The sequence below is a fragment of the Catharus ustulatus genome, chromosome 1 (assembly GCF_009819885.2).
Source record: "Catharus ustulatus isolate bCatUst1 chromosome 1, bCatUst1.pri.v2, whole genome shotgun sequence".
Lineage (NCBI taxonomy): Eukaryota > Metazoa > Chordata > Aves > Passeriformes > Turdidae > Catharus > Catharus ustulatus.
Window position 1 is genome coordinate 3,428,299 of NC_046221.1, and position 21,574 is coordinate 3,449,872.

A 21,574-nucleotide genomic window follows, 5' to 3' on the forward strand; every position below is an offset into this window, starting at 1 on the left:
AACACACCTTTTTTCCTTTTTCCTTTTTTTTTTTTAATTGGAAGAAGAAAATGCCTCCTGTGCAGTCAGCTTTTATACAAAATCTAGGTGAAGCAGCATTCCATTTCTTCAGGTTAGCTGTAATTACCTGGATTCAGCAAAGGGAAATTTCTAGTTTTTAATCAGACTTGGCAGCTCACTGAAATGTTCAGAAGAGCAGGGTAAAGTGTATTGATGTATGATCCTCACTGGTTGGTGCAGCTTAGCTTCCTTCACTCCTTTCCAAGCCCTGATGTTCCCATCAAAAAGTTTAATCAATCTTTTAATCTACAGGGTACAACCACCATTGTGGGGAAAAAACCCAAAAACAAAATAAAACAAAACAAAGCCACTCAAGTACAAACACTGGAAATCCAAGTTTATTTTCAAGCTTCTGAATCTTCTAAAACACTGGAGAGCAAAACCAGTCACACATAAGAAAATATTTAGCAGTGCTCCCAGCAGTCTCCCAGTCCATCTCCTGGGGGTCTCATTCTCTTTCTATACAAAAGTTGTTTTTTTCTTTTCATTTCCTTGCAAAGAATTTCCTTAATTATTATCATATGGACCCTTGGTCTTCCCAATGCTTCCCTTTCCTTCAGCTTGGCTGTCAGAAATTTTCTAACCTGTGACTCCTGAAATACCACCAGAACCTGAGAGTGTTTTATTTGAGCTTGAGTAGCAAAAAGATTCAAAGAGATGATGCAAAAATACAACATTAAAGGACTTTTTTAGTCATGGTGTTGGAGTTTAGCAAGACTTTTGGTTTCTTACTTGCATGTCTGCACAAACATGGAACAAAGCTTGAGGCAGCTGGACAGACTCCAGCTCGCAGTGAATTAGAAGTGAATTCTGTTTTCCAGAGGGGATCAGCTGTGGTGACACTGGAGGGTGCTCCTGGTGCCCATCCATAAACACTTTGTGCTTTGTCAGTCAAAGGGTGGAAATGAACCAGAATAGGTGATTTCTATGTTTGCTGTGGTGCAGAATTATCAATGACAGGATTATTTTGTGTTTAGAAGGTCAGTCAGGGTTTGTCCTGCAGAAAAGCCCCATGGTCAGAACTGTAGCAATGGATCCTCCTCCAACTGGCTCAGGATGAACAATTTACATTTGGTAAAACTTTGTTTGTTTATTGTTTGTGTTTGGTAGGTTGGGTTTTTTCCCTGCAGGTCCATTTTCAGCACACAGATGTGCTGATTTTCACCCCAGAGCTGGATGGCACAGTCCACCTGCTCCTCCTCCACACAGGCACAAACCTGCACCTCTTCCCGTGCCACCTCCGCCCGATCTCCGTTTGCACCTGGGGTCAAAGCAAAAGGAAATTTTGTGGTTGAAGGCTGCTGGGGAGCAGAGTAGAGGGAAAAAAGCAGGACAGAAAGTGGGGCTAGAAAACAAAAAGTTTTTAGACATCTCTGTCCAAGTTAGTTTTGTTTTTAGCTGATGTGAGAAGCAGAATCCTGTTTCAGCATGGGCATCTTTCTGCACTGATGAAAACTCCTGAAGTTCTAAATTCAGTACTAAGCCTGAGGTCTCCAGCACTATAAACCATTTTCTCAATTACTAAAATACTTTCCCAGTTTTTTTTTTCTATAACTTCTCCTGAAGTTCTATCAGTACTAAGCCTGAGGTCTCCAGCACTATAAATAATTTTCTCAATTACTAAAATATCTTCTCAGCTTTTATTTTCTATACCTCCTCATTTTTTTTAATATTCCTGTGAATATTTATTCTACTATCAACCTCACCAACACAGACGACACAATTCAAAAATTTACTCCACATTGCCCTCTCTTCCTCAGTTGCTAAGGGATGTTGTCTTGGTTCCATTTGCTTCTAGAGAAGGGTAATCTGGAGCAAGTTTTTTAATCAGCATCCACCAGTTTGTGATCCAGGCCACCCACTAAAGCCTCCTGTCACACCTGATTCCTGTTAGGAATGTGCTTCCCCAGATGTTTAATAGGAAAGGAGTTTCTGTATGGAGTGCTGTGTGTCTGGGAAGTGGAGCTGGATGTGAAGCTGTGGTTAGAAGGGATTAGGGTAATTAATAAACTAATGACAGGATTTTTATCTGAACACAAGCATCATTAGAGCAGCCAGTTATTCATGGCCATAAACTCAACCAAAAGGCAAAGAATGTTAATATATTTAAAAATATTTAACTCAATATTTCAGAAATGTCTGATAGAATTCAGAAAGTATTGCCCATGGCACATGTAGGTGATTAAATGCTGTTTGAAAGCTTAATCAGCCCTTGGCTTTAAACTTTAAACTGAAGGTTTTAAATGAAGGTTTATTCAATAGAGCCTAGGGAGTCTAGAGTGATCAGGGACAGGATGAATCTCCTAAACACACCTTTGGCACTCCAGAGATGCCCTTTCTGGGCATTTATGGAACAGAATTCTCCTTTTCAGGAGCTGCAGACAGAATCCAGCAGAGTGTTAGTTTGAAGCTGAACCAGTCACATTGCAAAGGAGTAATCTTAGCTACTCTGGAGTCAGAAAATGAGGGAAAATTCCAGAGTTTCAACATATTCTAAAATAAGGAAGATAAACTTCCATGTTTTCTGTATCATTCCTTTAAGATGCATTATTATCACATCTAGACTGTGTAAATGGATCTGGACACTAGGCTAAAAAGAAAGACACCTCTTCCAAAAGCAGTAAAATTCTGACTTAAACATTCTAAACAGAAAACCGGATTTACCAACATGAAGAAATACTGAGATACTCCATGAGACTATTAAAAATACTGAAAAATCACATTTCACTACTGTGCAAAGGAATACTTTTAAATTCTTTCCAATTTAAACATAGACCTTTAGTAAATGGAGATCTCTCTGCATCACTACAGCAAGTTGTATTTTCAGATCTGGACTCAGCAAGGATTTTCCAAGCCCTGCTACAGGACAAAAATGTGCAGAAAGGATAAAAAAATACTTGATGGAATAGCAAAGTAGTATTTCATTTCTCCACTAGATGGCTTCATTCCCATGTAGATAATTGAAATCGCTCCCCATGCAGCAGTCATAAGAACATGAAAGATTTGATTATCTGTTTGTATGAAACTGATATCTATATATTTGCCACTGAAGGCAATATTGTAGAGGATATATCTGATATAGTTTCCTCACCTCTTGGTTCAGGAAACAGTAGAGAACTGCCACAATAAAACCCTGAAAAAGACCAAAAAAAAAGTTTTGAGGGTTAAAACAGTTTGAAAAAGCCACTTGCAAGATGTGACTTCAAGATGTTATTGTTATGTGAATTAGTGAGCATCACTGAAAGTGGGAGGGTTGCTAGAAGTTGAAAGGGAATTTGTGGATCCCCAACAAAGTTGAACAGCTTTGAAGATAAACCCTTGGTTAGTGGTGTTTCACCAAAATCAGTCACATTCTATGAATTCACAATAGCAATTGGTGATTATGGAAGTGTGGTCCATTCCCCAGCCCAACACACTGACAGCTGATTCTTTATGCACTCTAAAGAAAGTAAAACAGAGACTGCAGAAGGAGATCCATGGGTGGAGCTCACACAGTTCCCAGTCAAACTCTGTGTCTTTGTAGACTGCCAGAAGAGATCAAATTCTGACCTATTGAATATATTTGTTGAGATTCTAAACTGAGATAAACCCAGGACAATCTATGTTGCCAAAGGACCTTCATGACCAGATCCTGGCTCAGCACCTCAACCTTTAATTCTATTAAATATTTCATTAACTATTCATTAACTCAGGGAAGGTCCCCTCCCTGTACAGAGGGTCAGGATTCATGGACAGGGTTTGTTGGGCAGGACTGGCACAATTCAGCCCTCAGGAGGAATAAACCAGCACAGAACTCACGGATTATTGGTGATGCTCCCTGACCAGCAACCCTATGGAACCATGCAGGGAGCAAAACCACCTGGGGGGGACATCAGAGAGGAGATTTTCTTGTTGGCATCAGGCTCCTCGAGCTGTCCATGCCCTGTGTGCCAATCCAGAGCAGTGGAGAGCATCAACCCAATATTTGCAGCAAGGGAAAACCTGTGGAATTCCTTGGGACAGCCTGTGTGGGGCTGGTGCACACACCAGGCACTGCTTGATGTTTATGCTCAAGTGTCAATTTATCCTTTGACAAAGAACCAGCAAGGGGGCTGGAATTACAGCTTTGATTGCCTCTGGATGATTTAAATCAGCTGGAATTTGTTTGTGAAGTCAGGGAAGGCAGGTGGACAAATAATGGTGGCAAGGAAGATTTTTCACACATGACTTTGGCTCCCCCATCCAATTTACAGACTTATCTGAAATTTTGGCATGCATTTGAAACATCTGGAGGCCAGCCTAGAGCCAGGTGGGATTTGCCACCTCTTCAGACATTTTATCTCAGCAAAGAACCAAGAACTGGATCCCAGGATTTTTTTTTTTTTTTTTTTTTTTTTTTTTTTTTTTTTTTTTTTTTTGGTGCAATACTTGTTGTCATGAGCTCACAAGGCTAAAACAGAAAAACTACAAAGAAGGAACTGAAAGATCTGTGGTCATTTTACCTGGAAAGATCCAATGCAGAGCTCCAAGTAAAGCCGAAGACCCAGGCTGGTGTATTCTGGGAGGAAGTTGAAGATGATGTAATGGGTTCCAAATAATGGAATTAGAAGCAGAGTTGACCTTGAGAGGCGTCTAGCACAGGAGATGAGAAGAAATAAGACAATATTATTTTTCTGAGTAAAAACTAATGCACACTCATTGTGCCACAGTAGTGAACAGAAGGGGGAAAAATAGCATATATAAATATATATATAATAGAAATAAATACACTGTCTTCCTTCACAGTTCTCATACAGAGAAAGGTAGCTATAGAGGATAATTTTTTCCTGTCCTGTAAATAAGAGAATTAATGCTGATTCAATTAATTTTATGGTCTCCCCATTGATTTTAATAGGAAGGCAGACATCTGAGCTGATCTGAATACATCCCATTGGCCAGTATTAGATGACTTGAGTCTCAACTTTTGACAAATTTCCTTTGGAATGGGACAAGGTTGGCAATTCTAAAATTTTATACCAGTTAAACTGAGCCTGTGTGACACTGAGCAAGTACTTCACTCCTTAGAAAAAACTACATTTTTTATTTTATTTTTATTAAAATAATTGATTTTCTAAAAATTATTCCATACATTACCTGTACTGAGAAGAATTATTGAAGTTGATTTGTCTAGGGTCTAGTTTTTTCAGCAAAATTCTTATGATGTTGATAAATAGGACAAAATTGACCTGTTCACAGCATTTGAGGGGTGGGAGGAAAGAAAAACAAAAGGTTAATATCTGAAGTAAAACTTTGCAGTGAAAATCTGGTGGGTTTTTAATTTTTTTAATTACAATGTAATTTGTGCACTTTCAATCTAAGGTCATTAATGCTATTCCTGTTGTCACCATTCAAGTATTTAAAAAAGTTGCATTCCTATTTGAAGACATGGCTAAAGACGAAAAATTGAGAATTTCACTTTGTTTAGCAAAATATTTTTATCAATATTGTGTGACTCTCTTTTACCTTTGGTAGCTCAAATCAGCTGGATTCTCCTTTAGAGACCAATATTGCTTTAAATTCTGGCTGATCTTTTTGGGCATTTTTAGCAGAATGTTTCTGCCTAAATACCTTTACAATGAAATATTTCCATCAGATCACCCTGTTCTGCCTTTGCAGTCAGTGAAGAACCAGCCAGGAGAGTTACAAGGGCTTCAGGTGGGGTTGGGGGCAGGTCACCTCCTCCCAAGGCAGATATTTGTTTTAAATCAGGTGAACCACTTCCAAAAGTGCATATTTCCCTTTGTTGGCTCTGCAGGAGCATTAGCTCAGCTCCAAAGCACTTAGGGTCAACCCTAACTTGCAAATCAAATCTACAATTGCAATTTGGCACAGCTTTATGCAAAGCCTGTGGGGTTGCTCAGTTTTCCATGATCAGAGGGGTCTCCCTGTGCATTTTTTAAATGTCTGTACACACCAGCTCTTCCTTAGGTGAGGCTGAATGTTTAATCCTGCCTCAGAATGCCTCTCCTTTAACCAGAGCCCAACCTCACTCTATCCACTACTGATGCTCTTTGTGCATTCCAGCAGAAGAAATAACAGAGGTAGAAGGACATGAAATATTTTATTGAAACACAGAGAGGTCTGACCAGAATTCAGCTTGAGATTGTTCACTCACATTGTTTGTATCTTTGAAGTCCCTTCCAACCCAAAGCACTCTATTCCATACCCCTCATTTGCATGCATCCTTCCCCAATTAAATTAAGGTTTTTATAGCTGGCCTTTAGGTCATCCATTAACTGCTTTCTCAAACACTGCTTGGGTTTAATGACTTGTGGGAGTAATCATCTATGATAATCATTTAAAGACCATTAGTTTATTCAATAAATGCCAGGCTCAAAGAGCTGTTATCAGCTATCAGCTCTGAACAGAAACCTATTGCCCTTGAAAGTTTTGTATTAAAAATTTATGGCTGAGTCTGGGCTCTTTTGCTAAAATTTTGTTTTCAAATATTGTAAGGGGGGTTTAGTCCACTCACATGCTATTAATTTCAACTAAACTGACAATTCTGAGAAAGTTTTAATTTGTTTGAAAGACAAACATTTTAGTTTGCATTGGGCACAGGCAGTTAACACTAGAAATTTACCATTCCTCTTTCTACAACTCAGAAAACAGCAACTTTAATTTTAATACAGCAATTTTAATACAAAAGCCTTTTTTTCTTCTAAGTAATATCAGCAAACTCAGAAGTACCTACCCCCACAGAAATTATAATTGGTCCTTTGATTAGCCACCAATAAGGAGAGCCTTGATTAATATCCCAGCATCTGTGAACATGACAGTAAGTTTAGAAAAAGATGTGTATGTAATCACTGCAATCAGTGGAAAATATAACCCAAGAATTTAGAATAATGTGGGGAAAATTACTTACGCTGTGTCTTCAAAGTAGAATTTTGTCAATATCCATATAAAGGTGAAAAGTGTTGGAAAACCTGTCAGACATTTTAAAATCAGTTATAATTAATCCAAGCCTTGTCCACTGAAGCTCTGCTAGAATGATACAGATCACTCATTTTTGAAAGCTGCAACTTTTTGGGGTCAGTTCCTGTAACAGGAATTGTTTTAAACACAAAAAGTGATTCTGTTTGCTGAGTTGTCAGGCTACCTCAGCCTTTGGTGGCAACAGGCATGGATTTCCCTCTCTGAATTAACCAAAAAATTCCTCTGGCTGAGTGTATTCACCTGCCATAGAGGAATTCTCTGCTTTTTCCTTCTCACAGCAGCTCTCTGTGGGCACCCACTTCGTTTCAGATTTCTAGGTCTGAACAATTCCATTTATTCCAGGCAGCACAACTGGGGAAGATGTTGCTGTTTCACTGCCTGTCCTGTTATTTAGTGGACAGGGCTGTTTCATTCATACGACAGCTCACTGCAAAAAAGATGGGCTGTAGAAAATAAGGAGTAAAAAAGTTCCTGCTTAGGAAAAAACAATTCCCTGTGTGTCTGTGCTGCACAAACAGGGTACATTGAGGTCTTGTGTTTGTGATAACTCCTTAGATGTAGCCATGTTTTCAGTGGGGTGAAGGTTAAGCCTGGATGTCTCCTTGTGCATTCTCAAACATACTTGATTTTCGACCCCTTTCACAAGGACTTTATTACCATAAAAAAAACTTGATTACTTCTTGCTAGCATGCACATAAAAATAAAAAGGAAGCAACATCCAGGTTAGGCACTTCAGTTAGATCAATTGGGTTCCACTTCCAGTATTTTTAATGGGAATGGATCAGAGACCCATGGAATCATAGAACCATGGAATCATGGAATAATAGAATCATGGAATCAGAATCTTAGAACCATGGAATCATAGAATTATGTAATCATGGAATCATAGAATCATGGAATCACAGAATCATGGAATCTAGAGTCATAGAACCATAGAATCACAGAATCATGGAATCATAGAATCATAGAACCATGGGATCATGGAATCACAGAGTCATAGAGTCATAGAGTCATAGAAACATGGAATCACAGAATTATGGAATCATGGAATCATAGAATAATGGAATCAGAATCTTTGAACCATGGAATCATGGAATCATAGTCATAGAGTCATAGAGTCATAGAAACATGGAATCACAGAATCATGGAATCATGGAATCATAAAGTCATAGAATGGCCTAGGGGAGAAGGCACCTTAAAAATCACCTGGTTCCAGCCCACAGGGACACTTTCCTCTGTGCCAGGTTGCTCAGATCCCCATCCAACCTAGCCTTGAACACTTCCAGGCATGGGGAGTCCACAACCTCCCTGGGCGGCCTGTGCCAGGGTCTCACCACCCTCACAGTACAGAATTTCTATGCCCTATCACTCCATTCCTTGGGAAAAGTCCCTTTCCAGCTTTCTTGTACCCCCTGGAAGTTGCTCTGTAGTCCCTGTGAAACCTTTTCTTCTCCAGGCTCACAGTCTCATTTAACACCTTGCCTTTTAGTAATTTCCTATAAAATCCATACCTACCCCAGCCAAAGAGAACCAGCCACCAAAAATATCTTCTCCCATGAGAAAGGGATGAGAGCAGCAGGCAGTTTAGGTACAGAGCCTCCACCAGCAACCACATGAAATTGGTCATCATGAAGTAGTGACAGAAAACCACGGAGATCTTGCATTGGGTCTGGAGAACAAGAAAGTCACAGCTCAGGTGTTGCTTGGATACACATCTCTTTGATTGGAACATGGAGGAGAATCTGTAATATTGGCTGAGCTCTACCAAGAAATAGATCTCACTGTTAGGTGGTGTTTAAATTGAGAGATTCATATGTAAAATTGATGGGTTTAGCCATCACAACACCTTGGAATCTCCACTGCGCTTTGCTTTCTATCTCTGTGTTAGAATTATAACTTGGGCTCTCAAGCTGTGTGTTCTCTCACAAATGCACTGCCTTGAGTGAACCTCCAGTGTCAGATGCTCCTTGAACAAAGGCCCAAGGACCCACTTTTCTCCTTGTGCTCAGCTCTAAAATTCTGTGTGGCTGTGAGCAATGCAGAACCATCCCACAAACCTCTGCCTGCAAATCATTGCACATTGCCAAGATCTGGGGCTGGATGAACACTAAGCTCATTGACTGGTACCTTGAGTGCTCTGTGGTTTACAGATCAGCTTCCAACCAGAACAGGAAACCCAACATTTCCAGTAGAATAAGCTTTAAAAGTTGTTCTTTGATGTACTCAGAGATCTTCAGTTTAGACTTCAGATTATTGAAACACAACAGTGTAATGATATTACTTTGTTGCTGGTGAAAGTCTAAATTTTATTTAGAGTACTGCAGCATCACAAACTGATGCTTTAAGAATATAGGAAGGCAAAATGTAGAAATTTATGGAAGTAAAATATACTGGAAAAAAGGAATTACATAATTTTCATTAACAGGTTAGAAGGGGAAAAAGAATAAGTAGTAAAAAAGAGGCATGAAAAGGAAATAAATAAATGGTACCTAAAAACATCAAATACCACAATATCCTGCTTTTCATGCTCTTACTGTAGAGAAGCTGCAGTGATCAATGCCCTCCTCCTGGAAAAGGACAGCATCCTTAATGAAAATGGCAATAGCCTTTAAGATGAATGTAAAAAAGAGCTGTACATGGATATAATTCCTGGGACAGCGAAGCCTCCTGGAAGAAAAGAGAGGTCCCTCTGTGACAATTAACTTACTTGTGCAGGCACTAATTAAACAATAAGCCCTTGTTTTATCTCAGGCACTTCCAGACACATTTAGGAAGAACCTTTTGATCCACTGAGTTCCTTCAGAGTTACAGAAAATTTCCTCATGTGAAGGTAATCAGCCACAGTCTACATCCTAATCTCTTTCCTTGTTAAACAGAATTACAGGGTTTTTCCCTCCTTTGCCAAAGTTATTTAGATTAATTCAGTAAAAGCACAGAAGAGCTCTAAAACAATTTGGCACATGTACTTTAAATTCAATTTACACATCTACCTTAAATTCCCAGTTAACTAACATTAAATTTCTCCTGTTATCAAATACAGAATTTTGAGGCCATTATACAGCTTCAATTTCATGTTTTCATTTGGAGATGAGGACTTTAATTAATAATCAGAATAATCAGAAAGTTCCACTAAAAGCTGAATCCAGATCCAGTAATTGGAGGGTCACTTAATCTGAGAGTCCACCTAGAGTGTGCAGAATTTTATTGCTGACCTCAAATGTCAACCCCATTGTTAATTATGACTTTTTCCTCCCTATTACTACGTCTCCTTATGTCCATTGTTTCTTTCTTTCCCCTCATTTGGGCTGGTTTGTTTTCCTGAGGTCAGAGTGGATGTCAATAAACATATCTGGTGGCTTCCAGACATGAACTAGGAACCAGCAGAGGTCAAGGAACTTTCCCTTGAGAACCCTGATTCTCACAGCATAATAATAAAACTCCTGCCTTTTTTTCTTTTTCTTTTTTTCTTTTTTGTCTCACAGAAATACAAGAAATAAACAAAGATTAATAAAATAAATCCCACATGGGGGAGCAAACATTAAACCTACGCTAAATCAACATTAAATAATAAAATACTTTAAATACTCTAAATTAGACCTGAAAAGACTTAATGGATGGATAAGTCAGTAAGAGAGAATTCTCACCAAATGTGGCCAAATTCTGAGATCATCTTTAACATGCCTTTAGTGGTAAATTTTTCAATAGTAATCTACACAATCTACGCAATCATTCAGAATCAAGTCCTTTGTGTATATTCTTATGAAAAATTCTCTGGAGCCATAATAGGCAGGCACATATAGTTTATTAAAAAAAATCTTCATTCCAGCCTAAAGGAAGTAAATTTTTCTGTTGGTTCTTCAGGATCAAAGTGATTTCTTGAGTTTTGCCAAGAGACAGCCAAGTTTATTTCCCAGATCTGAATCTTGATATTGCTGCCTCTCTCTGATCCCTTTTAATTTCCACCTTCAGTTTCATATTATTTAACCAACACGGCTGAATTTTTTTATTTTTATTCACATGAATTTCTATTTATATTCTTTTTTTATGCCTAATTTTGTCCCTTACAATCTAAGAAATTAAGAACTGTGGAAAGAATCGAGGTTAGAGGACTCCTTTACCTGAATGCAATAAGAACTGTCACAGCAATGGTGAGGGAGGTGATGGACACGCTGTATCCCACAGTGTAAATGATCTTTATGGTAGAAAAGTAAGATTGCTATAAAAGAAGAGAACGATTTGTCACACAAGTTACTGTTAAATGACAACTTCTTTACTGATTCTGTCAGTTTTGCTTTGTTTGGTGCTTCCATTCTGTTGGCATCCCTGACTGTCTTTTTTCCCCTTTCTTCAAATCCCACAGCAAAATTTAATTTACATCACTCATGATGTTTCTTTTGTGCTGTCCCATTCCAGTTGTGTGGATTCAGCCCAGTCTGATGCTGAAACATTTCTTGATCAGGGTAGTTTGAAGCTCATTAAACAAAACAAAACATAAAAACCCACAGCAGTCTTTCAAAAAGGCATTGTTAAAAATCTTATGCAATTTTTATAAATGCTGTATTTTGTACCACATTTTCTCCCCAGCAGTAGCAGGACACTGCTGGTGGCAGCATGATGAATACAGAATTCTATCAGCCTTTCTCTATTTTTCTCCACTTTCCTACTCTCTGCTTTCATACTTCTATTTTTGCTGTCTATTCCTCCTTTCAATTTTTATTGTGTTGAGGTGGGTTGTTGCTTTGTTTGGTTGGGGTTTTTTGGGGTTTTTTTTGTTTTTTTCCTGGAGTTGTTTCCTCTGTTTTTCTTGCTGCCAAACTCCACTGCTGCTCAGTTGGAATGTCAGTCAAAATCTATTTCAATTTAAGTGTCTCCTCTATCAGACACAATCCCTGAGTGAGGATAAGTTGACTTCAGCTATCACAGAGGAGAGCAGGAAACAGAATGAATAAGCTCTAGGCTGCAAATCTAAAATGTAACTCCAGACTAACATGGTCTGTCCCTTGGGTCCCATTTCCATGCTTTTATAACCTGAAATCTGCACAGCTGTGCAGGGCATTCCTACAGCTCACTTGGGGAAGGGGAGATGCTCGTTTTGAGCCTTAAGACATTATAAAACTGACATCGAGAAGAGTTGATTTAATTTATTTAGTTGCTTAAAAATTAGCTGCCTAAATATGAGTCTGTAGTAGAACGAGAAGAACCTGGCCACAGGGCTGATCTGTTTAATTATTAGTACAATCCTGTTTTTTCTCACCATTTTTCTTTTATAGTTAATGCAGGAAAACACTCTCAGAAGACAATTCATGTCTTTGGAAAATGTGAACTTATTGGTTTCTGTGACCAACAAAAAGGATCTATCATTACACCTGCCTTAGAAGGGGCAGGTCATTGAAATCATAAATTCTTGACTGGTTTGGGTTGGAAGAGACCTTAAATATCATCTACTTCCAATTCCTGCTGTGCCAAGGACTTTGCATCCATGTGTGCAGATTTATGGTTTTCCACAGTCTGACCCAATGGGCTGAACTGTTATTGCTGCTGCACCCTGAGTTTGTCTTCCAGTTCAGTTTTATCCGTGAGGAGCCAGATTATTCTTTCTGAGATCTCTCAGTGTGAATGCAGTGAGTGGAAACAGCCAAGAGATATCCCTGGAAAATTCCCACCTGATCCTGACCAAAGCACTAACACCATGGTGTTAGCTCCAATTTTCACATTAGTTTTGTGAGATTGACAAAGTTAAATGGGTTGGAAACCAGGTATCATGGTTTGGGGGGGTTTTTTGTCTAGTGGATGAACTGGGAGTTGTATACAATTACCCAAATCCCTGACTGTGCCCAATTCCAGCCTGAGCCCACAGAAATACATCAAAACTCCGAAGCTTACCAGAAAGTCTGGATGCATCACTCCATGAGAAACATCAAAATTGTGCTAGGCTGACCATAGCTGGCAACAAATCAGATGTGTGAAACAGAAAATAATCAACTCCTGAAGTGGAGAAACCTACAGCTGAGGAGTTTCCTCTAGGTAAAATAATAGAATCATCACAGAATGGGTTGGGAGGGATTTTAAAGAACATTCAGTCCAAACCTCCCACTGTCCCAGGTTGGTCCAAACCCCATCCAACCTGGCCTTGGACACTTCCAGGGATCCAGGGACAGCCACAACTTCTCTGGGCAACCTTGTACTATCTCCCTATGGTGATATGAACCAAGTTTTTATCCTCATTAATTATGGGTCAAGCACTATATTGTTCCTGTGCATGTAACCTCGAGAAAACACCAACAGTGAAAATCTGGCTGAAGAAATATGTGAAGTTCTGATCTTCTTTACAGAGATTACAGAGATTTTGAGACTTTTTTTTTCATTGTTGAATTAAATATTTCATGAAGGATGAGACACCCAAAACCCCTCCTGTCCTTAGATATTGCTAAATTTGGAACAGTGGTCTTTAAATAGCACATTTTCAGATGCTGTGATATTACAAGTTCATCTTGCTGACTGATTATTACTGAAATGTCTTAATTCACATTTTATGTACTATGTGTGATACATGTGTGATACTTGTGAGTTTGCAGCTGGTTGTATTATTGTTACACCTAAATAATAAAACTCTCTTCGTTATCTTTCAAAATAGGTGGCCAGAGTAAAAATTGAAATCATATCCCATACTTAGAAAGAAATTTCAGCTTCTTCTGAGTTTCCCTCTGCAGTGACCTTCAGGAAGAGAAAGGGACTGCTATAACATCAGCACACCACTCACATTTATTTATGTAATTAAACTTACTTCTTCGAGAGGAATCTCGTCTTCCACTGGGCAGGCCACATGGTAGGGAGGGAATGGGTCAGACCAGCCCTTTTTGGTGCAGTTTCGTTTTATCATCCCAGCTGAAAAATAAGTATTTAATTCTCTCAATGAGGGGTCAGATAATATGGAGAACAAAAGCCAGGAGAAGACCTCTGGCTGGTACAAAGTTGTGCCAGGAGAAGAGGATCATTAGCATCTCACAGAGATGGTAGGAAAATTTCCTGATGACTTTCAGGTCATTGGACACAAATTTTGCATTTTACTTATAGACAAACAGTGGGAAGAAGGGAGAGACCAAAGGTGACAGGGGTAAAAGTGGGAAGGACCAAGGAAGGAATTATATCAGGCACAATGGAGAAGACTGGGAAACAGTGCTCCATAAATTTGTGCTCTGCACAGAACTCCCCCTTCTCCCAAACCCCTTCTCATTCCCACCTCCCCTGGGGCTTGGCCATCCCTAGCAGATCAGAAGCTGGGATAAGCAGCCCCTTCCACGAGGACAGCACATTTCCATAAAAAAAAAAAAAGATTTATGAGTCAGATGAAGGAGAAGTCGAGCATCCCAGGGCAGGAAATGAATGTGCACAGATGAAAGGGATTTTCCTTATCCCTCGTTTATAGCTAGCATGTGTTGGATGTGGCAGAGGTTGGGCTTTGCAGCTTCTTTTTCTTGTGGAGCTGCCAAATCCAGGTCTTTCCTGGAAGGTGCTTTGCTCCTTGTGGGCTCACAGCTTGTTCCTGGCTACGTTCACCCAGAGAGGAAGCAGACACAAAGGCATTTCTTTGCAGTTTTGCAACACATGTGCTGCTCCAAGGCCTAAATTCTGCTTTGTATCTCCAACCTTGGTCTTAAAGAACAATCACATTGTTCATTCCTCTGCCTTTCATTTCCATCCCACACCAATCACAGCAGAAATCTCAAGAAACCCCAAGCTTAAATTCTGACCTAGACAGCTGATCCCAAAGCATGTGGAACCAATGGAATCACTCCTTGTATCTCAGTATATTTCTGATCTAGGGCCTCATCAAAAACTATGGAAATTGAATCAGGTTATGGATAATCCTTAAATTATGAGAAAAATTGCTAAGGTCCCTCAGATCCTTCTAAAATCTTTGCAGTACTCCTCTGATCCAACTCATGGTAACATGAAATGCTCTGTCTTCACTCTCCCTTTTTAAAAATGTTCTTGCCAGACACACAACAGACAATCACCTGGCTCCTTCATGAAGTGGAAGAGGATGTTTGGACATGGTAAGGAAAGAACCTCTCCAGCATCTGCCTCGGGCCAGCACAGCAATTTGTCCCAAGTTCTCTTGCAACCTCAGACAGAAAGCAAAATTTATTTTTAAGCATGGTTAAATTTGAGCAAAATAATACCCCAAGTCTTTTTAAACTTTGCCACTCCACCCCTTCCATATCTTACAAAAATAGTTTAGCCACAGTTTTTATTATGAGAAATAAACAGCCCCAGAGTGCTATTTAATCTGCTTTAGATAGACCCCTGTGTCAGACTGAGGTGAGTTTTCAGAAAGAATGCAATAAATGAAGAGTGATGCTGGAAGAAAGACAGATCACTGTAATTGTCCAGGGGTTGCCCTATTTTTAAAGATCAACATACCCTCACAAACAAGCAGGAGTGATGCCAAGGAATTGGACAAGGGCACAAAGATTCACTCTGAAAAATTAACTGTCCACATTTGAATGTGGAAAAAAGGAAAGAATGGGAAGGAATGGGAGGAGATGGAAGAAGAGCTGACAAGACAATGGCACATGGGACCATAAATAAAACCCTCATGAGCTTTGGTAGCCTGGCCATGTCCTGGCTCTGGTCCCTTCCCTCCACCCCTCACACATGCATGGACACCTGGTGATGTTGCATTTCCATGCTCCTGTGGGACCTCCAGACATTCAGCCTCCTTTTTCTTCAGCTCTACCATAAAATCACATTCTGGGTGGACACTTCCAGCAACCTATAGGGAGAAGAGTTTTGGGGGATTAGTTAGAAGGGGATGGATGGGATCTCATCAGGAATGAAGTCCAGACCTACTTTGGCATCTAACAGGGCTGGTTTAAGGATACAGAACAAAGGCTGCCGCTGTCTCTGCACAGCTGGTAGTTACAGCTCTGTACTGGAAAGTTTATAAATTCCTCTGACTAAATTAATAAAATATCTTTTTGCTAGGGCCTGGATTTGAGTGCAGGGTTCATTTACACCCTAACTTTAGCTAGACCCTGTTAAATCTGGCCCCAGAAAGGCACATTGCACTTGGGCAGTCTCATTTTCCTATCAGTGAAGGGCTCAGTGCTGCAGGAAATGCTGCAGAAGCTGTGCACAGACAAACCCCTGCCAACCTCCAAAGAGGCATCATGAAATCACAGACAATTACTGCAAAACTGACTCCTGAAAGAGCTCTTCACTCCAAAAGGAGTGACTCTGTTCTCTCCCTTCTGCCATCTGCCTTTCTTTACACAGGGTGGGAGGCAAAACTGTACTGGGGGGAAAAAAAGCACTCTGCACCAAAGCATTTGTTGGTTTGGTGTGATGGTGTAAAGAAAAAAGTGGCACCCAGGGTTTTAATAGCAGAAAAACTTCAGTTGTTTCATCGTTTTTTAGGCTTATATGGGAACCACAGAAGGATCTGAAGGCATCCAGACAACTTTGGACAGCAAAAAGACAAAGTCTGCCCAGGCTGTTACACCCAGACTGCTGAGGATGCACTCAGTGAGCAGGTGTGCACAGGACTGTTTCACACAGATTAAAAATGTGTGCCTTGTCCAACCTGTCCCCAGCTCCAAAAGATGAGTTGTGACCAGACACACTCTGACTTATATCTCTATGCCCTGGCCACTGTCGCTGCTGTGCTCTGCATGTGTGAATATAGACATAAAAACACAGAGACAAAACAGAAAATAAACCCAGGATGAGACTTGCATGGTGAACAGGTGGCTGGCATATGGCTCAGTTTTCTTCCACCCAGAGAAGATTAATATTCAGGGAATTTTGAAAATAACTCTGGCTCTCAGTGCATTCAGAGGACAGATTGTATCCTTTCCAATAAGCTGGTGTTTCCCCTCCATGTTAATATCCATGTCTCATGTTGGCCTGCAGAGCATTTGAACTGCATATTGATCAAAAATTTGACGATCTCAGGCTGCTGCAGAGTACTGGATTAGTTACATAGCATTTGTTTTTCTGGGGTTGGACCCTGGTAGTTAAAAATACCATTATCTCCACATGTATGCCCTGGCAAATCATCTGCTTCCCATTTACTGCACTTTTAGCAGGATGTGGTTTTCCTGCCAAATTTGCAGACAGCAGTGCCATGGATCAGTTTAAGGCAGCAGTGAAAAGCAGGGCTCCTTCTCCAGGCTGAATGAAGTTTGGGGTGTGTGAGAGGAAGGTAACTGTGGGTGGATGGATGGATGATGGATGGATGGATGGATGGATGGATGGATGGATGGATGGATGGATGGATGATGGATGGATGATGGATGAATGGATGATGGATGGATGGATGGATGGATGGATGGATGGATGGATGGATGGATGGATGATGGATGGATGGATGGATGATGGATGGATGATGGATGGATGGATGATGGATGGATGGATGGATGATGGATGCATGGATGGATGGATGGATGGATGGATGGATGGATGGATGATGGATGATGGATGGATGGACAGATGATGGATGGATGAATGGATGGATGGATGGATGATGGATGGATGGATGGATGGATGGACGGATGAATGGATGATGGATGGATGAAGTACAGCACACACATTGCCCCACCCCAGGAGGGGGAGATCTAATGTGTGGGATGATCATCCAGATCAGTAAAACCTGAGAGTCTAGGGAGACCCTCAATTTCTCTTCACCAAAAAATGCAATGTCAGGAAGAATTACAGAAAATTGCCATCTTTCTTGAAAAGCTTTACTGTCTTGATGCCTCTTTTCATGCCAACATATATTCTTTGTACTCACCCTGGATAATGACTGAAGGAAAACTCCCTAACCACTGTGTATGACAGACATTGCAAGAAGTAACTTTAGTATTCAGAAAAAACAGTCAAACCATTTGCTGAAAATCTCTTTTACAACATTCTCTTGGTTCAGTGAACTGTGCCCAGAAAAACCTCTGTAAGAGGAAATGCACCTATTTGCACTATTCTAAATTATTTCTCCTGGCAAAAAGCACTGTTGATTTTGCCTGTCAAAACTCTCTTTGCTCTCTGAAATGTTGATGTCAAGAGCAAAGCTTGTTTGGCTCATTCACCAGTCCAGGAAAGTCCAGGAAAGCCTTTTTTTCTCTTTTACTTTCTAAGTCTCCAGATTGTGAGAACACTTTATTTAGCACAGGCATCTCAAATATAAAGATGAGGCTGATCAAGTACCAGGTGTTTAAAATTTTGCCTCTTCCTTCGCGAAGAAGCAGCCTTAGGAGGTGCTGTCACAGTTTATTTTCAAGTCAGTACTAACCACTGCCTGAGCGCCAGATCTGATATGACAGAAATTCAGATTAAATAAACTATTTACTCCACTCTCAGGCTGGGGTTTAGGTATATTTATCACCCCAAAGCACTTAACTGCCTCCAGCAGACCCCCAGTTTAAGGAGATGAGAGTCAGTTTCTTAAGCATTTCAAACCTCTCCAGGAGTTGAGTTCATGTTTTCCAGAGAAAGCATAAGAATAAATTACACCAACAACAAAAACAGAGGGCTGCTTTTCCATTTCATACTCAAATGAGGGTTTTTACCTATGCTCTGATATGCAAAACATGCTAGGAGGTTTTCAGTATACACTAACACATAGACTTGGTTTTGATCAGTATATAATAATACAGTGAGCAACCCAACTTTGCAGAAGAAAATTCTGTTTCTCTTGAGTAAATGAGGCAGGTTCTTACAGAGACCTTCAGTCATATTTTTAACCATGAGCACTGAATCCTGATATTCTGCTTAAGATCAGTCACACTTATCTGTCCCTGCTACAGTGGGTTTGTCACACAGGTGATACAAAGGAGTCTTGTTTCACATCAGTAAAAAATCTGCTCAGTCATTTCACAGTGGTTTATTTTCCTCAATGAAAAAAAATCAAAACAAACAAAACAAACAAACAAAAAAAACCCAAACAAGCTGCTGTGCCACCCTTCATTAAATGCCCGTTCAGGGAAGAGATTCCCAGGAAAGAAGAAAGGATGTAGAGGAGGCATCACAAGAAGAAGATGCTGAAAATGTGATTATTCTCAAAAGCAAAGATAACATCCTGCCCACAAATTGCACAAACCTTTCCTGATACTGGTGTAATCCTGGATCTTGGTTTTCCAATCTCTGTCCAAAGTGAGAAATCACCGAGACCTCCAAGCTTTTTAATGGCTTTGGATCTTTCTAAATCTCCCCTAAACATCCCTGCTGGTTCCACTCTTTTGTTACCTGCAGCATCTCAGCTGCTCACTTGCCAAATAATACCAATGCTACCACCAAAGCAGATGAAATAGTAACAAAAAACCTGCATAATCTGAAATTAAAGAAAACTCTATCCAAACTCAGCAACTCTGGTGTAACAGCCCTCCTCCAGTTTTTTCTTCTTTGTCACTGTGTTTCAAAGCCCACACATACAAAATAAGGGTTCCTGCCAATTATGTGTTTCTCTTTACTGAGTATGTCATAAGAAAGCAGAGAAAGAAACTGATAGAAAGATCCTACAACGTGGGTCCCTTCTGCTGCTGTTCACACTTTTCATTGCATCTTGCCTTGTTTAACTGGAATCCAAAGCAAACAGAGAGAGAAGAGACTGACAAGAAAAAAATAAAACTGTATCTGACCATCTGCTCCCACAAGGAAATGAACAATTATTGAAACACAATGAAGTAAAAGCTTTTTTTTTTCTTTTTTCCATGCAATTACTTACAAGCACTGCCAGACTCAGGGTGTGCAGAGCACAGTGGTATAAAGAACAAGAGTTCATGTTCCAAAGCAGGAGCCAGACCTCACTTCTTCAGCCTCCCCTAGCATCTTTCACCTGCTTTTTGGCTTCTCCTTCTCCTCTCAGTTGCTGATTTGAAGCATTTATCTTTTTGCACAGAAGTGACGTAACAGGGATGTGAAGTGGGAGATAAATATTAACAATTCTCTGTGCTGTGTTTAAGCTTTGCAAGTTTTTGACTTTGCTCAAAGACTGGACTGGATGAATTGAGTGACTGATGCCAAGATTATGGGAATTCTCTACCCTCCTGGCAAGACTCATTTCTTTCTTTTCATAGAAAATAGTTTTAGGGGGAATGGACAGCTCTAAATGTTACTAATTCCATATTAAATCAACATGACTGGCATAAGAGAAACACTCTCCTAACAGTTATTGTCAATTTTTTATAATGAAACCTTTTTCTTAGTGTAGGTCCAGTGTATCTGGGTGTTTTTATGGAGTGTGATGACCACACTGCTACACATTAAAAGGCAAAATCAAAGCCTAGTGACAGGCACGTGAGCACGAATTTTGCTGTGTACCTGTTTAGGCATTGAGTTGAAGGCAAAACTCACAGAGGATTCTTCAGTGTTTGAGAAAGGACCCTAAGCAGACCCCTTTCAGAGAAACAACATCTCCCATTCCATGGGGATGCACTTTTTTGGTCCAAGTATTAGGAAAATAAGTTGTCTCTGAGTAAGCTTCTGGTGTCCATGTTAGAATTTTCCATTTCAGCCACCACATCTGAACCAGTCCATGTGTTTATTCAGTGCTGTTGAAGTCATGCCTATAAAAACCACAGAAGCCACTTTTCATCCTAGGAGGGAGCACAGAGGAAGCCCAGTGTAAGATATCTCAAAATGTTTCCATTTTTCAGGCAGAATGAATATTGGTATGGAGGGGCTTAATGCTGAAATCTACCACATGGGAACTCTGATCACCGTGGATGATTTTGGAAAAGCTGGCTTTTCTGTATTTCCAGCCTTGTTCTGCCACTCTGCAGTGCAGACATTCCATTAAAATGAGTTCCTTCCTACTGTCGCTGCTGTGTGCAAATTTCCAGCTGTTTGTGGTTAAGGAGAAAGACACGTCTAAAAGAAAATAATGAGCTTATGGGTCTTTTTTATTATTATTATTTCATTTACATGACCTTTTTTTTTTTTTTTTTTGCATTTTAAACAAAAAAATTTCCACAACAACCAACAGAACTTGGAGCTGCCTCGTTTCACCATACAAAAGCACATCTGAAGGACCAGCTTTCCACAGGCACAAACTTCTCACTTCCTACCAGTCCTTGAACACCACCCCCTCTGCTCCCACACTCCTGTGAGCAGGGGCAGGCACGTAGTAGATCAGGAATTACTACATCTTCTCTCCACTCATCACCTCCAGCAGCAGCACTCTCCCTGTTCCAGCAGCTCCTCTGCCAAGTTTTCTAGGGGTGGCACTTTGCCTTCAGGATGGCACAGGAGACACAGGACATGCAGTAAAAGGAGCTGCTTTCCTCCCCATGAGCTTTCCTGACATTTTCAAGGATTCTCTTGCAGCTTTTTGTGGAATGGCTTTTTTTTTATTAAAAGTTTGCGTAGTTTATAAAATATTGGTTGATTTCACAACAATTTGCTGCCTCCTCCCAGCCCTGCCATCCCTGTTTCTGCACCCTTGTCCCTACACATAGAATTACATCCCAAAATTTATAGAAACCTCTTGGGCTTTTTTCTGCCACTTTTTCTCCCTCTCCAAGACCCCTCCATCATCACAGAATCACAGAATGCTTTGGCT

The 21,574-nt window shown here is 40.2% G+C and overlaps 1 protein-coding gene across 1 annotated transcript; it reads right to left on the minus strand.

Annotated features, from left to right (window-relative positions):
• Positions 1 to 1,198: 1,198 nt before the first annotated feature.
• Positions 1,199 to 19,795, minus strand: GHRHR (growth hormone releasing hormone receptor). Its single transcript, XM_033077514.1, has 13 exons — positions 19,739 to 19,795; positions 15,688 to 15,793; positions 15,036 to 15,143; positions 13,802 to 13,902; positions 11,136 to 11,233; positions 9,552 to 9,684; positions 8,533 to 8,686; positions 6,947 to 7,007; positions 6,773 to 6,842; positions 5,173 to 5,264; positions 4,542 to 4,671; positions 3,152 to 3,193; positions 1,199 to 1,321 (listed from the first exon to the last, which is right to left on the minus strand). The coding sequence occupies exons 1-13, from the start codon at positions 19,793 to 19,795 to the stop codon at positions 1,199 to 1,201; spliced, it is 1,275 nt and encodes a 424-aa protein (XP_032933405.1).
• Between the last annotated feature and the right edge of the window lie 1,779 nt (positions 19,796 to 21,574).